We start from the raw sequence: 16,651 nt of genomic DNA, 5'->3' as shown, positions 1-16,651 counted from the left end.
TGGGAGCCTTAAGTGCCAAGAACATAGCAGGAATGGGAACTATGGTGAATACCTTTCCTGCAGGTAGGGTTGGGAAATAGAACAGAAGGCTTGGGTGGCTGAGGCCCAGAGATGGGGTGAGACAAGGGAGGAATAAATCACAAAAGATTTGGAAATTCTGGCCAGGCATGGTGGCTCATGCCTGTAATCCCAACACTTTAAGAGGCCAAGGAAGGAGGATCACTTGAGCCCAGGAGTTCTGGACCAGCCTGGGCAACAAAGTGAGCCCGTCTCCACAAAAGCAAAAAATTTAGCTGGGTGTGGTGGTGCACACCTGTAGTCCCAGCTACTTGGGAGGCTGGGTGGGAGGACTGCTGGAGTCCAGGAGGTCAAGGCTGCAGTGAGCTATGATAGCACCACTGCACTCCAGCCTGGATGACAGACCAAGACCCTGTCTCAAACAAACAAATAAGTGAATAAATATTGAGAAATTCTGAGCTGGAAGCCTCCTATATATGTCATGCTTGGTCTCAGTATCTGGCACAGGGACTGGCCCAGAGAAGTCAACATAAAATGTTTCACAAATGAGCAAATGAGTGAACAGACTCTCAAGAGACAATGGTAGGGATAGGAATGGGTCAAATCTGGCTCCTGCCCCAGAACTTTCTCTGAATTTTCATTAGGCCTCTCACTATCAGTACGACTATTTTCATGGGTCTAGAAGTTCTGGACAATGCAATAAGGCAGGAAAAATAAATAAGAACTACTAACCTTTGAGGAAAAAGAGACAACAATATGTTCTTTTCTGCAAATAATGTGAATGCCTATCTATAAAATCCAGGAGAACCAACAGAAATACTAATAGAATTAATAAGGTGATTCAGTAAGGGGATGGTTATAAATTAAATACAAAAAGTAAAAAAATACAAAAATCAATAGTTATTTTCACTAGATGAGAGCTATCTAGAAACTATAATGGGGAGAATATTCCATTCAGGACAGCAAAAAATATATAAAATTTCTAAGTATAAACCTAATAAGAAATGTGCAGGGCTTATGTAATAAAAACCATTAAAGTTTACTAAGAGACATCGTAAAAATTCAACCAAATAGGAAGACATGCCATGTTTTCAGATAGAAAAATGTAATATTTTAAAGATGGCAATTCTTCACAAATTAATATATGTATTTAATTACAATTCCAGTAAAAATCCCAAGCGTTTTTTTCAAGGAAATTATTAAGATAGACATAAAGTTCATCTGATAGAATAAATAGCCAGAAATGTTTTAAATGAAGAGAAGAAGGAGGATACATAGAATAAAGATAGTAAATGTCATATAATTGGTATTTTACTAGCATAAAAATAAATAAACAATGAAACATAATACAATGGCTTGTATTAGACCCATGTCTATCATAGAGTAAACAGTGGAGGAAAGATGGTTTAACAAGTGGGTAACTGTTGGAGGAAAAATAATGCTGGAGCCCAACTTCATTTCCATCACCTCCATTAACATGAATTCCAGATGGTTTTAATTTTTTAAGAGTACAAATGATTTTATGAAATGACAAGGAATATAAATGAATACCTATCTGATCTTAAAATGGGAAAAACATTCCTATGTATAAAAGCAAAATAAAGAACCACAGATTTTATAGATGAATAGAGCCCTCCTGAGATTATCTGACACATTATTTTTTTTAAAGGATAACATTTCTATTTGTGAAAATCATCATGAATACTCTTAAGAAGCAAACAACAAACTAGAAAATATTTGTAAGGTGGATGAAGCCTTAATAACCTCAAAATAATGTTTACAAACCAATAACAAATGGCAACATCCCAACCTTCCAAAATAAACCAACTCATAAGTGATGAAGTACAAATGGAAAAGAGATTTAAGAAAAACATACATCTCATAGATGATCAATGAAGTGAAAATGATAATAAATTATCTTCTTTTAAAAATATCTTCCTTTAATGCTAGCAGCAGCATAAATCAGTTTAACCTTTCTAGAAGGCAATTGCTAATAAAATAACAGCTAAGCACTTATATGTCTCTCATGTGCAAGGCATATTATAAATCATTTGTATATATGTGTATGTACGCCTGTGTATGTATATACAAATATATCTTGGTATATGTCTTGATATATGTCTACATATACATAAATAAATACACATATATGTGTGCACATACACACACATGCGTGCACATACACACACACACAGTTTAATCCTCAGAACAATCCTATGAGGTATGAACTATGATCATCCTTGTTTTACAGAAGTGGAACCTGAGGCCCTCCAAGTTTTAAATAACTTGCCCAAAGTCATACAAGCAGCAAATGGTAGTGAGGTGGGAGATGAGACTTGACTCTGGAGGCAGGGCTTGGACTTGGGACCAAATTGAGGACTAGCTAAAACAGGCATGAGGTAGAATCACCTCTCAGGTGACAACCTGAAAGTGACTGCCCCTTTCCATGGCAATGACCTGATGACCTGGAAGTTACCACCACTTTTCTAGAAATTTCTGCATACTCTGCCTCTTAATTTGCATATAATTAAAGGTGGGCATAAATATGACTGCAGAATTGCCTCTGAACCGTTACTGTCAGCACACTGCCTATGGGGTAGCCCTGCTCTGCCGGAGCAGTCACGGAGCTGTACTGCCACATCAATAAAGCTGTTTTCTTCTACCACCAGCTGGCTGTTGAATTCTTTCCTGAGTGAAGCCAAAAACCCTCCCAGGCTAATCCCCAATTTGGGGCTTGTCTGCCCTGCCTCAGTAGAGCCAGGATTCAAACTTGGGCACACTGACTCCTGAGACCACATTAGCAGTTCTATTTTTGATGAACTTATCCTAATGAAATAATTGGAGATATTCTAACATTTATATACAGTAATGTTAATCAAGATAATATTTGTATATTAATTTAAAGTGGAACTGATTTTTTTTTACTAATGGAGTAAGTTATATAAAGCATGGGATATTAGTGTTGATAAAATGCCATGAAGCTATTAAATCATATGTGATGGATGCCAAGTTGCTAACACAGGAGAATGTTCACAATAATTGTTAAGTGAGGAAGGCCAGATACCCAGCCACTACAAAGTGGATCCACACTCACATATGTGACACACACAGGGAAGACCAGAGAGCTGTGGAGCTGAGGGCTAGATTGACGCCTTGAGGTCAGACAGTTGAGGGTTTGAATGCGTGCTCTGCCACTTACTAGAAATGTGACACTGGGCAAGTTATTTAGCATCTTGGACCTATTCCCTCATCTGTAAAATGGGGGTAATAATACCTGCCCTGCAAAGTACATAAAGCTCTTGGCCGGGGCCTGGCCCAAAGGTTGCTCAAAGTGCTCTCAGAGCTTATTACTGGGCAGGACCACTACAGGTAGCTCACTTTCTTCTTGACATCTTCTGGACTTCTCCATATTTTCCTTGGGTGGCTGAGGCCCAGGGTGGGGCTGAGAAAAATGAGCACTAAATCACAAAGGATTAAAATATTCTGGGCTGGAAGCCCCCTGCATACTCCATCTCTGATCTCAAGTGCCCAGCACAGGGCCTGGCCCAAAGGAAGGAACATTAGAGGAAGAGGAAAGGTAAAGCTCACACTAGCTCTGCCAGCAGCCACCTGGGCCATGGAGCCTGCCCTCTGCTGACCACATCTCCTTCCCAGTGTCTGAGGGCCATATCATCCTGGCTAGTTCACTGCAGACCAAGTGGACCAGACCAGAGACAAGGTGGCTGGCTGCTCAAGAGTGGAACCAGGAGCCTCATGGCCCAATGCAGGGAGCACTGGCGGGGAGCACTAGCTTCCCTATCCAGAAGGAGACCCCCACCTCTGTCCTAGAGCTCCTCATTTGCACCAAGGACCTGCAGCCCACGTGACTCCACCATGGTCCAGCATCAGCACCCTGCCCCAGGGCAGCTCCAGCCCTCCATCTGGCCACCAGCCAAGCTCTGCTTCTCAAATGGCCTAAATGGCGTTTGCAGACCTCATCCAGTCATGTCAATTCTGCTGAAATCCTTTCCAGGTCTTCCAGCTGCTCTTTGGATAAAGTCCGAAAATCATACCGCAAACTACCAGGCCTGTTGCCCTCACCAGCCCCCTCCAGCCCCTTTGCCTAGTCGTCCACTATACTTCAGACCTTGGTTCAACCTTTCTGTCCTCTGAGAAGGTGTCCCTCACCTCCCGGACTAGATCAATCCCCATATCGTGGGGTCTCCGAGCACTCCAGGCCTCTCACATGGAGCCCTAGAGACCTAATCATGGTGTAAGTCTGCATTTGTCAATATGGTTGGCTTGTTTTGCTTTCTCGCTCACCTCTACACTCCCCAAGGGCAGGGACCATGCCTGCCTGTGTCCCTGGTAGCCCCAGTGCCTCACGCATGCAGACAACTGCCCCTTCTGCAGCACCTGCCACGGGTCAGCACCGCTCTAAGCGGAAACACATCCTCTCAGGGTCCTAGCTTCTCTGCCTCATTCTCAAAGTCCTGGATCCAACTCTGTGCTGGAGCTGACAAGCTCCCTTCCCTGCTGGATTGGAACATAGGATATGTGGGTAGCTGGCAGATAGGCAAAGCCTTGGACTCTGGAGGAGGAAGATGGGGTGTGGCCTGGCTCTGGCCTGTGCCAGCTGTGACACCCTGACAAAGCTCCTTCTGGCAGGCAAACCCAAGGATCTGAAATACAGTCCCCCCACTGCCCAGCCGTGATCTAGGCAAGGTCCCTTGGCCTCCTGAACTTTCACTCTTCTGCACCCTCCGGAGGGATGAGGTCCCTCACCTCTGCTTTCTCTCTTTCTTGGTCTTCCTCAAACCACCCATCTCTCCCACCCTTGAGTCTAGCAGAGGAATCGTCTTCCCACAAGGCCATAAGCACCTGAAGGTGGAGATGCACTGATGGGATGACTGCATGGGGCTGATCCAGTTCCGTGCCCCCAGGGCAAGCCCTGACAGTGTGACTGATTTATCTGTCAACAGCCCGTAGTGGGTGCTCAATACACGTTTGTTGACTGAAGGAGGATGAATGGATGTGTGGCCCCAGACACCATGCTGGAAGAGGATGGGACAGCATAGGCCTTGGGGGAGGCCAGCCCTACAGTCCCACCAGGTCTCCTCCCATCCCAAAGGGGATCTGCTGAACAGTAAGGACTCTAGGACCCTCTTCCCAGGGTCCCACCCATTCATGCAGACACACAGCTTTCTCAGCCAATCTCAGCCAAGTCATTACTTCCATCCAGGGAGGGCCTCTGCTTTAACCTTGTCCTGCCCATGCCACAGATCAGCCTAGGGCCCTGGCCCAGTTAACTGGGCCTCCCACCAGCCTGCTCTGGGGCCACATCTGTTCACCCTTGGCCTCAGGGCCAAGTGTCCAGGCAAAGGGCATGACATTTCCCCCTGGCATTTTATGCAAGTCCCAATGAGAGAAACAGCCTCTGATTCCAGTGTATTTTATAGAACCCACATCCTTATCTATTATACACAGATGCAAATGGGAGTCCTGTCCATGAGGCCCTGAGTCCATGGTTCCCAGCTCCATGTGGTGGCAGGAGAACTCACTTGCTAGGGAGGAGCCTCAGTGGTCACACTAAGAGATGTGTTCAAAATGCGAGGAGAAACAGCTGGCAGGCCCTCCTCCTACCATGGCACATCTGTTAGCAAGATTGGGGTGGGCTACCATGGGCCTGGTACTGAGGTACCACAGTGCTCTGAGCAGGGCCAGCAGAAGGAGCTGATAGAGCATCTGCTACTACAGGAGCAGGGAGTGAGCCTGGGGGTGGGAGGAGACAGGCTCCACTGGTCCCAGAGCAGGCCAGGAAGGGGCAAGCCTGGCCATTCAAAACAGCTGCTGATGCTCGGCATCTTGATGTGCCATGACCTCTGCAAAGCAGAACTCTCCAAATGAGTTCCTGCCTCTCTGCCTGACCCATGGGGGCAGTCTCCACTGCCATTTCCTAGACAATGTCTTACTCGACCCGTGCCTCAGTTTCCCCATCTGTAAATGGGTACAGTATCTCCACCCATCTCTTTAGGTCTTTGTGGTGATCAAATGAGACAAGCCACATCAAATGCATGCACAGTGCCTGGCACACAGGAAGCATTCAGTATATGGCTGTTATTATCATCAGTGTTCACTCTGTGAAAGCCCAGAGCACCTCCAGGCAGCTGCTAAGCACTGGACACCTGAGGCCTCCACTGCCTGCCTTCCGAAAAGGAACCCAGCCCAGCCCTGGACGTAGAGTCACAGATCTAGAGGGGCTGAGGCCAGTGCTCCTGCACTCTGCTCTGCCCCAAGACTCTGACACCACAGATCCATATGCCCAGGGCTACCACGTGAGACCTCTGTCCAAAGCTCCCAGACAAGCTGATGGGCCAAAAGGAGCCCTACTCCATGACTCAGGAGAGATAGGCTTTAGAGGCTGCTCAGCAGCTCACTGTGCATGGCCTGGAGCCAATCAGTTAAGGGCTTTCCTTCAGCCATTCAACCTTTGCAGCTGGGTTATCAAAGAATGACCCGGGACCTGGGCCAACCAAAGCACGGGGGTGCTCTTCATCTGGTTACCCCACAGATGACACAGGCTGAGCTGGGAGGCCCCTGAGTCAGGAGCCCGTCTGCCCTCCACAGCTCCTTCGGCACAGGCACTGTTCTCTCAGCTTCAGGGACTTCAGCATCTTCCTTCCCCTCCTATCTCTCCAGCCATTCCACAAACTTTCTTTTCCCATGACCTAAATGTTGCTGGCTCCGGCAATCCTCTTGGTGCTCTGAGTTTCTCACTTCCAATGCAGTGCCCCAACAACCTTGCCCTCTGCCAGAGCTCCAGGACAGACTGAAGAGTTCAGCAAGTGGTGTTCCCATATCATCAAAGCATCAGCCACTAAGGTCTCATTAAAAGTGAATTCGAGTATTCCAAGAAGACTCCCTGGGGAGGTGGCATCTCTGCGCCAGTCTCCCCCTGGCTCTGTCTCCAGCTCAGAGCAATCCTGAGTTCCAGAATATCTGTCCATGAATGATCACTTGACCGGGCTACATGTTCCTACGTGCAACATCATCTTACTCCTCCTCCTGGGACCCAGTTCAGTCCCCAAGGCTAACATCAGGGAGGTAAAAACTGTCTGGTGTTTGTAACTGTCTCTCACCTTGCACCCACCACCATCCTTTCCACCCTACCTCCTCCCACACCCCTAAGTTGGCCCGGACCAACCTCCTTTCTCCCCCATATCGCCCCTGGTCTCCCGGCCTTGGCTCTGGTTCCCCACCCCGCATTCATCCTCCTCAGGGCATCCAGTGAGCTTTCTAAAACGTGATCTTTCCACATTCCTCCCCAGGATGCATCTTACAACCCGGTAAGCCTTATGTTCTTAGTCTGACATTCAAGGCCAGCCTTCCCTATTTAGCAAGAAATCACCTCTCTGCCCACTCCCCTGAAGGCTCTGAGTTCCAACTGCCCGACTCTCCCAAGTCTCTCCCAGGCGGAAGCACTGTGTCTCCGGACCAGGCACAGGGCCCAGCCCCGGAAAGGGGCCCAGAGGGTGCCCCTGGCTTAGGCAGGAATCCCCCTCAGTGCCCCTGAAGCCCTCCCACCAGGCGCCCCTGGGAAGCACTGCAAACATGGCTCCAACCCCAGCACCCACTCCGTGGCCACATCTCCAGCAAATACTCACTTTGGCTCCAGGAGGGCCGGGGAGACCTGGATTTCCATAAGGCCCAGGAGGACCCTGAAAGAGACAAGGAACAAAAACAAAAAAAGGTGACAAAAAACAGGGGCCATCTCGCCTCTGACAGCAATGCCTGGCACCTTCCCTCCACCCACTGGTTTATCTTCTCCCCAAGCCAAGCCCTAGCAACACTGTCGTGGCCACTCAGCCTACTTTTGGGAGCACCCCCTCCATGCCTGGCCCGGTGGGAAGCACATCCCATGTGCCATCTCATTTGATCCTGTTAACCTGGAAGGTAGGTGGTGTTGTTATTACTATTTTGAAGACGAGGATGCCGATGTTCACAGAGGTTCGTAACTGTCTCAGATCACCCAGCTGCTAAGAGGCAGAGCTGGACCTTGACCTCGGAGCACAAGTCTTTCACCCCTAAATTTTACCACCTCTCCACACTCTCTCAGCCTAGCCCCGTCAGCCCTTCCCAGCTTCTTCAGGCTCAAACCACACTTAGCTACTTACTTCCATCCCACGTATCTGGTACTTTCTCTCCTCATTGCATTTGCCCATGCTGTTCCCTCATCTGGCAGCATCTTTTCTCATCCATCTCCTCTGCTTGAAATCTGATCCATCCTTCAGGCCTGGCTCAAAGTGCCGTCTCCTCCGGGGAACCCTCTAGGGCTCCTCCAGTCTCAAGTGGACTTTTTTTTTAGAGGCAGGGTCTTGCTCTGTCGCCTGGGCTAGACTGTAGTGGTATGATCATGGCTCACTGCAGCCTCAAACTCCTCGGCTCAAGAGATCCTCCCACCTTAGCCTCCTGAGTAGTTGGGACTCCAAGCATGGGCCACTATACTTGGCTTATTATTATTATTATTATTATTATTATTATTATTATTATTTTGTAGAGATGGAGTCTTGCTATGCTGCCCAGGCTGGTCTCGAATTCCTGGCCTGAAGCAGTCCTCCTGCCTTGGCCTTCTGAAGTGCTGGGATTACAGGCGTGAGCCACGGCAGCTGGCCCCAACTGCACTTTTGTATGAGTCTTTGGAGTTGAAAGCTCAAGAAGGATGTATTTGACCTCTTGTGAACAAAGGTGCACCTCTCCTGTGGCTACAACATGTGATCAGACCCTTAGACACCCGCAAGCTCCAAGCTTTCAGGGTCTTCCAGAGACCACAGAGCACCTGGGAACACTGGACCCAGAGAGTCCAGGAGGCTTGATCAAGGTCATACAGCAGATTTGTGGCCAAGTGAGATCAGGGTCCAGGGCCTGGTGGCTTCAAGTCCAGAGTTTATTCATGGCGCTGGATTTTCCCAGGCCATATCCAAGTTCCCCGATAACAGCTGGGTCCTGTTATGTCCACTTTCTCCAGCAAGGGCCCTGGCCTAGAGTCTTCCAGCACAGTAATATAAATAGAGCCCTAAGAGCCAGGGAATACTTGAGGGTTTTTGTCTAGCAGGAATAATCTGGGGCATAGAAGGTGAGGAGAGGCACCCTCAAGGGTCCAATGGTCCTCCCAACCCCACCAGCCTCTAGGCACACTGCCCTCTTCCCTGTCCCTCTTGATTCATTGGGCTAACTGTGTGTGAACTGCTTTCTTCTTCCCTCTCTGAAGCCAGCTTCCCAGCTGCAGCCTGTCACATTCCAACCAAGGCACCTCCCTCTTCCTCTCTTCCTTGACGCCTGAACTAGGACCCTCCCCTTCTCCGAATGCACCGGCAAGGAACAGTGTCCAGAGCACACTGAGCCTGGGGAGTTTCTCAGTGCCTCTTGTGACCCTCCTTCCAAAATAATCAGCCCTCCTGCCCTCCCCTGCAGTCCACCAAACACTGTCTCCTGGCACGCGACAGAACCTGGAAGCATCGAGACTGAGTCCCAGTTCTGAGCCCCACCTCATAATCCCCAGCCTCAGTCTCTCCCTCTGTTCTGTAAGTGACTGGGACCCAGCAGTCTCTAAGGAATCTGGAACACCCCCCGATGTTCACCCCAGCCCAGGCTCGTGGGGTCTAACCAGGTCTAACCACAAGCTCAGTGGGAATTGGACAGAGGTTGGGAGGGGGTGTTCAAGGAGGGGTTCCTGACACCCAGTTCCACCAGAGCCAGGCGTAGGCTGCTCAAGGTCAAGGGTGGCTGCCTCTCCCCAGTCGTGCCCCAGCTGCCCCACAGATGGTGGGCCAGAGCACTCAACTCCCCCATCTGCAGCCTCTGAAGGTGGGGGCTTCCTGTTTCCCTGCCCCCCCGTCCCCAATCCTCTCCAGTCTTGCAGAGAAACGAGGCACATAGTTGACTGAAAGCCAAGCAGACCAATTCTATAAATGCTGCAGCCTAGAAAGCCAGGTGGGGGAGGCTCTGGGATTCCCCGACATCCCTCCATGGGCTGGGGGAATATGTGGAGGTAGGAAGGGGCAAGACAGAGAGCTTTGGGCGACCTCAGGTAAGAATGCCCCTCCTTAAGCCCCAGAGCCCCCATCTGTGCAGAGAGGAGCTGGGATTGTTTAATCCAGCATTCTATTATCTTTGGAATTTTATAATCTATGGAATTTCCAGTCTAGAAACAGGATGACGGTGGGACGGCGGGCAGGGAGAGTTGGGGTGGCGTGCAGGCAAAGAGCCTAGAAGCGTCAGGAAAGTCATTCACCCAGAGCTAGGTGGAAACTTAGAAATGCCTTACCATGACCCCAGCCTTTATAGATGGGGAAACTGAGGCTAGAAGGACGGAAGGGACTTGCCTAAGTTTCCACAACTTCTTGGTAGAAATATTCTTGACTCCTACATTAGAACTCTTCACCAGTCATTTGCCCAGCACCTCCAGCACACAGGGTGCTCTGCCAGGCATCACGTAGGAGAGAGAGGTAACCAAGGCCTATCTCTGGAGGGGCTCAGGTGAGTACTCAGAAAAATAAGCACAATAGATGCTTAAGATGGTAGGCTCTGGGCTGGGCGCAGTGGCTCACACTCGTAATCCCAGCACTTTGGGAGGCTGAGGCAGGTGGATCACTTGAGGTCAGCAGTTTGAGACCAGCCTGGCCAACATGGTGAAACCCCATTTCTACTAAAAATACGAAAAATTAGCTGGGCCCAGGGGCGTGTGCTTGTAATCCCAGCTACTTGGGAGGCTGAGGCAGGAGAATCGCTTGAACCTGGGAGGTGGAGGTTGCAGTGAACCCAGATTGCTCCATTGCACTCCAGCCTGGGAGACAGAGCGAGACTCTGGCAAAAAAAAAAAAAAAAAGATGGTAGGCTCTGGAGGCAGACTGCCCGGGTTCAATCCTGGCTCTGCCGTTTACTCTTTTTGACTTTATCTGAAGTAACTAAACCTTTCTGAGCCTCAATTTCCTCATCTGTAAAATGGGAATAGATTGAAACCTATTTCTCAGAATGGCTGGGAAGGTGGAATGAGATCCTGCACATGTGGCTCAGCAAACAGAGTTTAGTGGTCAATGAGAGCTTTGAGAAAGTGGCCCATGCCACCCAGAGGGGACAGGGGAACCACTGCGGGAGTTCCAAGAAGGGAGTGGTCATCAGAAATAAAGGTGGCATTTGCTCTTAGACATGAATGGAGGACAAGTTTACAAAGGAGGACAGCCAGAGCAAAACCGCAGAGGCTTGGGGGCTCAGGAGGTTGGGGAAGGAAGTAGGCTGCCTAGGTCAACGGCCTCCTCCTGGTCCCAGGCTGCAAGGTCCCATGGGCTAGCAGCGTCTGTGATATCTATGTGGTCCCCAGAGGGCACGTGCTTCATGAAGGCTCTGAAGCCAGGAGGAAATGCCGCTTCAGATGGCAGATTCCAGAGCCCTGGGCCCAGGGAGCACAGGGCCAGGTCTGGAGGGAACTAGGGCTTGGGTAATTGCATAACCAGAACCACTCGCTGGGCTCAGAGCTAAAAATATGCCCCAGGCAGCTACGTCTGCCAGGGCCTCACCAGGCACCCAGCGTGGGAAAGGCTGATTCAGCCTGGGCACAGATGCCGGGCGCTGTTGGTCTCAGCCCTCTAAGGGAAGCAGGCAGGTTTCCCTCTAAGGGGATCTCCAAGGGTTCCAGCATATGGGTAAGAGCCTGGGTTCCAGTCCTGGTTTTGCCGTTTCCTACTCGGTTTCCTCATCTCTAAAATGAGAATGATCTCACTGTCCCATGGGAACTTGGGGTGGGCATGAGAGGTCAAATAAGGCAGCATAAAAGAAGGTGCCAGGCACATCACATAGGAGCTATTTTCCCTCTGGGGCTTGGGCTAGCTCAGTCAGCCACCGCAGCCTGCCAAGCTGTCCCCTGGCCTCTCTCCAGCAGGAGGAACTCAACTCCTCCCTGCATGGCCCCTCCAGGTACCTATGTCCGCACCCCTACTCCAGGAGAGCCCTGCAGAAACAGGAAGAGGGATGCAAGGGTCATATATTCCCCAAGGCAGATTTTTTCCTGGCCAAACACTGAAGCTCACCAGCCGAAGGGATGTGATCTTCTGGAGCCCCTTCCCCACCCCAGGCTGCAAAGGGTGATATCCCCAATGGACAACTGAGACCTACAAGAGGTCATTGCTGTTCCATGCCATATCTGTCCATATAGCACCCTTGAGAGCCCTAAGCCCACTCCAAATGGATAAAGCCAAATATGGGTGCCAGAGAGGGGGAGGGAAGAACCCGAGGACACACAGCAAACCCGAGACCTCGGGGGCAGTGAGACGCAGGCCAAAGAGCCACCAAGAGTTCCAAAGGACAGTGTGAGATAACTCACCCGAGGCCCACGTGCACCAGGGATTCCAGGTAGCCCAGGTAGCCCAGGGGGACCCTGAGGAGAAAACAAGAAGACAGCATTAGACAGTGCCCACTGGCAGCAGAGAATGGGCTCAAGCAGTCATTCAACAATCCCGCCTGCAGCTATGGGCATGGATAGTCCGCGGCTAAGAGGAGGAGTCCCCTGAGGTCCCTGCCCTGAGAAACTCATGCTCTTTGGGGCTTTTGGGCTTTCATAGCTACTATTCAGTCACTGACGCCCTCATCATTTATCACCCAGCTAACTTAGGGTGTCACCTTCTCCAGAAAACCTTCCCCAAGTTGGACAAAGTCCCTTCTTTTCCTCTATTTTAAAGACCGCTATCTTACTTGGGGAATTATCTGCTTAGAAGCCTGTGTCTCCCATCAGATGACGGTCTCCTCAAAGGAACTAAGGGGATATGAGTCATCTGCCTATCCCCAGGGCTCAGCCAAACGTTTGATCAAATAAAACAGCCAGAAACCTCAGAGCTCAGCCAAATTCTCTGCAGAATCAGAACAGAGAAGGGACTTGGCCAAGGTCACACCAAGTATCTCTGCCCCACAAACAGGCAGCACAGCACACACAGCGTGGCATGGGTTTTTGAATCAGACATGCCTGGGTTCAGATCCCTGCCTGCCCTGACAAAATGCACAAGTCTTTCGCCAGCTTGTGCCCATACAAACGGAGGCAATAAAACACTCCCCATGGGATTCCAAGGATGACATGAGAGATGATAAATGTTAACACGGTGCCTGGTACGTAACTGTCCCTCAAATTTTCTATCTGTTCCCATGGCCACAGCATGGTCCAGCCTTCATCACCACTCCCCAAGAACCTGCAGCAGCCCCTTCAGTGGTCTCCCTGCCTCTACTCTCTCCTCCCTCCCCTCTGCAGTCCTCCTCCACACAGCCTCATTCACCTTCCAAAAGCCCTCCCCTGCTCAACAACATTTAAGGGCTCCCCATTTCCCACAAGTGAAAAACCTAACCCTGAAGCTCAGCATTTAAGGAGCATCTGTGTGTCCTCATCTCTTTTCTCTTTACACAGGAAGGGAGGCAGCCGAGCAGACTTACTGAAGGATGAGCTGATCTTTGTTCAAATCCTGGCTTTACCACTTAATAGCTGCACACTTCCTGCAGTTCCTCCCACTTATCTGAGTCTCAGATGCTCCCCGTTAAGATGGGTCCAATAGCTACTGCTGCATCTACCTCGAAGGAGTAAATGAGGATTAACTAAGCGCCTGATGTGAAGAACTGTGCCTGCAGCCTTTGAAGGAAGCCAGGCTTTCGAGGATGTGTGAGGCCTGGGGAATTCATTTGTTTCAAATAACCATCAATGAGATTCCAGATTTCCTGCCCAGAGTTAAAATCGGTGTTGAAAACCCAGTCTGGTTTGGCTGGTAATTAATCCAGATCTCATGCTGGGCAGTCTCGGCTCACAGTTCTGGCCTGTGAACACCACGTGCTTGCTCGTCCATGAATAAAAATCAGAGGAGAGATCCAGACAGGCAGATATGGGTACCAAGGTCACTGGGCAAGAGCCCTGAGCAGAAGGAGGAGGGTCTGTTTTGTGACCTCGGGCAAGTCCCAGCTACCTCTGAGCATCCAGGGACCTCTGGCCAAATTGGCGGCAGAGCTCCAGGGGTGGGTAGAGGGGTTGTCTGGTTTTGTGGGTTCTGGACTCTGGGTGCCGGTCTTACCCACTTCTCCTCTCCAGCTGTCTCTGGGCAGTAGAGTATGGTGTAACACCACGGGCCTGGGTTCACATAGGGCACCCCCCCACTGCCCACCTACTATCTGGGTGGCTTTGAGCAAAGCTATTTCCAGGCTCCAAGCCTTTGTTTCTATTACTGTAAAATGAGGTTAATAATAGCACCTAGCCGACAGATAAGCTATAACAAGTGCTAATCCTGGTTTCTGGCACCCAATTAATGCTCAAAAAAAAATGTTAGCTGTTATTTCTGTTAAGCAAGCTTCTGGAACGTCCCCAACTCAAAATTTTAAGCCATCCTCCTTCACATCTGTTTCTAGGGGACAGCAAAAGATGTCCCTTCTTAGAAGGCCCTCCTTGACCCAACTGTCCCAGGTGGACCCAGAATTAAAGAAAAAGCAGGGGGCTGAGACGAAGCATACTGTAGGTATACCATGCCGTTTCAACAGGTAAGAAACCAGAGAGAGGTTCAGAGAGGAAAAGTGACTTGCCCAGTGCCACACAGCTAACAAGAGGCAGAGCCTGGATTCAAACCCAGGACCACTGGACCTGTTCTCCTACCCTGGGCAGCTGCCACACAATCTTGGTTGAGTGTGACTCTAACTAGGTACATGGCCTTGAGTAAGTCCCTTCTCTTCTCTGGACATCTGTGAAATGAAGATCCTGGAACCTTCCTGGCACTGGCATTTCCTGAGTTGTGGAAAGCCAAGGTGGGGGTAATTTCCTCTGCTACATTATCAGGTGAAGAGGAAAAGCGAGATTCTTCCCATCTCACAGAGAAGGCAAAGACCCAGCAGGGTGAAGGGCTTGTCCAGGACTCCGGGGAGGAACAGGCTCTGTGGGTGCAGCTACTTCATGGACCCTGGTGGGGCTGCAGCTGCAGAGGCCTGGACACTCCCTCTTGGCATGTCTTCTGCCCCAGAAATAGGGGCATCCAGGATAGAGTCTGACCTCATCCACCACATCTGCAGAGCAGACTCTGAGTGCCACTCAGGACCCAGGGTCCAGCCTGGTGATGTCAGCCCACAGGCCGACTCCTTGACGGGGCGGCCCCAGCTTCGGGCCTGGCCAATCCCTTCACTCCACCTTCAACCTGGGTGGGGACCGCCGGCTGCCCAGTGCTAGCCACGAGCTGGACCCTCCCCTACTCAGTGCCCACTTTGCTCGTGGCGAGCACGGGTGCCCCCCGGCCCCTCTCCCCTGATCCGAGACCCTGCCTGTCCTCTCTGCAGTGGAAAAACGCTGCCATTTCTTTCCAGGGCCTGAAGCCTGAGCGGGTGACTCTGGGATGATTCACGAGGCCGGGGTGGGATTTTCCACTTTGCGTTGCAAACAACGGGGCCTCTGAGAGGGCCTGGAGCTGAAGGGGAGCAGAGCGGGGGCTCAGGCCTGCCTGGGGGAGGTGGAGGAGGCCTGGGCTCCAGGCGCACGCAAACAGAGCCATGGAAACAACCAAGCAGACCCCTCGGGGCTTCCCCCAAGGGTCCTGGCCTCTGACAGCCAGATCTAGGGGAACCCCATCCTACGGAACAAGTCCACCCTTGTGTCCAGCTGGAAGAGCCTCTGCCTGCCAAGCCCTGCAGAAAGAAGCCAGCGCTGGCTGGCATGGCCCCTGGCAGTAAGCAATGAGAGGTTTTACAAGCCTGGGGTTTAGGAGACCAAAGTCCGATCCTAGGTGTGCTGCTACCTACCATGTGACCCTGAGCAATGTCCTTTTGATCTCTAGGCCTCGACTCTGTGTCTGTAACCTGTTGGGGGTAGATAGGGGGCCTCAAAGGGCTCTCCCATCTCTGACCATCTGAGCTCATGATGATTCTTAAGAATTCACACAGGGCACCCAGACTTCCCTAGCCTCTGTCCTGGGAAGGACCTGCTGGAACAGAGCTTCTTGGCATCAGTACAGCTCTGTATGACCTTGAGCAAGTTACTTAATCTCCCTGGGCCTCCGGGCCTTAGTTTGTCCAGCTGTGAAATGGGAATGTAATACCCATATTCTGAGATGGCATATGCATGCTAGTTCTTCTCCATTTACTCCCCAGATCTGTGCTGTGCCCTGGGAAGCTGACTTCTACAGATTATACCCCGGCCTTCCTTGACCTCTGGCTTCCAGCTGGGTTTGGCCAATGGGAGACCCCGGGAAGAGAGTGCACAGAAGGGAGGACAGGGTATATTTCTCTCCCTGTGCCCTCTCTGCTGTGCTATAATTTGGCTGCAGCTGTATTTGCCCATGGCCCCTGCTTCTGTGAGGAGACCCCTGCTCAAGGTTTTAACTCTTATTGGGTTCTGGGAACATCTTTCCCTGGGACCTTCTGGTCTGGGTGTGGTAACAATTTCCTGCAGTTTCCAGGCCCCTTGTGTTTCACCTGCCTCTGCTGGTTCCCTTGATGCTGTCCACCCCTCCATAAATAGTCTGTTCCTTTAACTCTCCCCAGTGAGTCTGGGCCCTGCCTGGAGGTCAGGAGATCGAGACCATCCTGGCTAACATAGTGAAGCCTTGTCTCTACTAAAAATACAAAAAATTAGCCAGGCATGGTGGCACGTGCCTGT

At 50.7% G+C, this 16,651-nt stretch overlaps 1 protein-coding gene across 5 annotated transcripts in view; it reads right to left on the bottom strand.

Annotated features, from left to right (window-relative positions):
* The window catches only part of COL27A1 (collagen type XXVII alpha 1 chain), a 157,781-nt gene that overhangs the window by 122,443 nt on the left and 18,687 nt on the right, over positions 1 to 16,651 (bottom strand). For all 5 annotated transcript variants that reach the window (XR_010130328.1, XM_031014649.3, XM_055350483.2 and 2 more), the window contains exons 4-5: positions 12,374 to 12,427; positions 7,662 to 7,715 (exon numbers count right to left, since the gene is read on the bottom strand). Coding sequence is in view for 4 of the 5 variants with exons in the window: in XM_031014649.3 (XP_030870509.2) it covers positions 7,662 to 7,715; positions 12,374 to 12,427 (108 nt within the window). In the remaining variant the exon portion in view is untranslated. The remainder of the gene's footprint in view (positions 1 to 7,661; positions 7,716 to 12,373; positions 12,428 to 16,651) is intronic.

This window comes from Gorilla gorilla, chromosome 13, assembly GCF_029281585.2.
Source record: "Gorilla gorilla gorilla isolate KB3781 chromosome 13, NHGRI_mGorGor1-v2.1_pri, whole genome shotgun sequence".
In the NCBI taxonomy this organism is placed as follows: Eukaryota; Metazoa; Chordata; class Mammalia; order Primates; family Hominidae; genus Gorilla; species Gorilla gorilla.
This window is presented reverse-complemented; position numbering and strand designations above follow the sequence as displayed.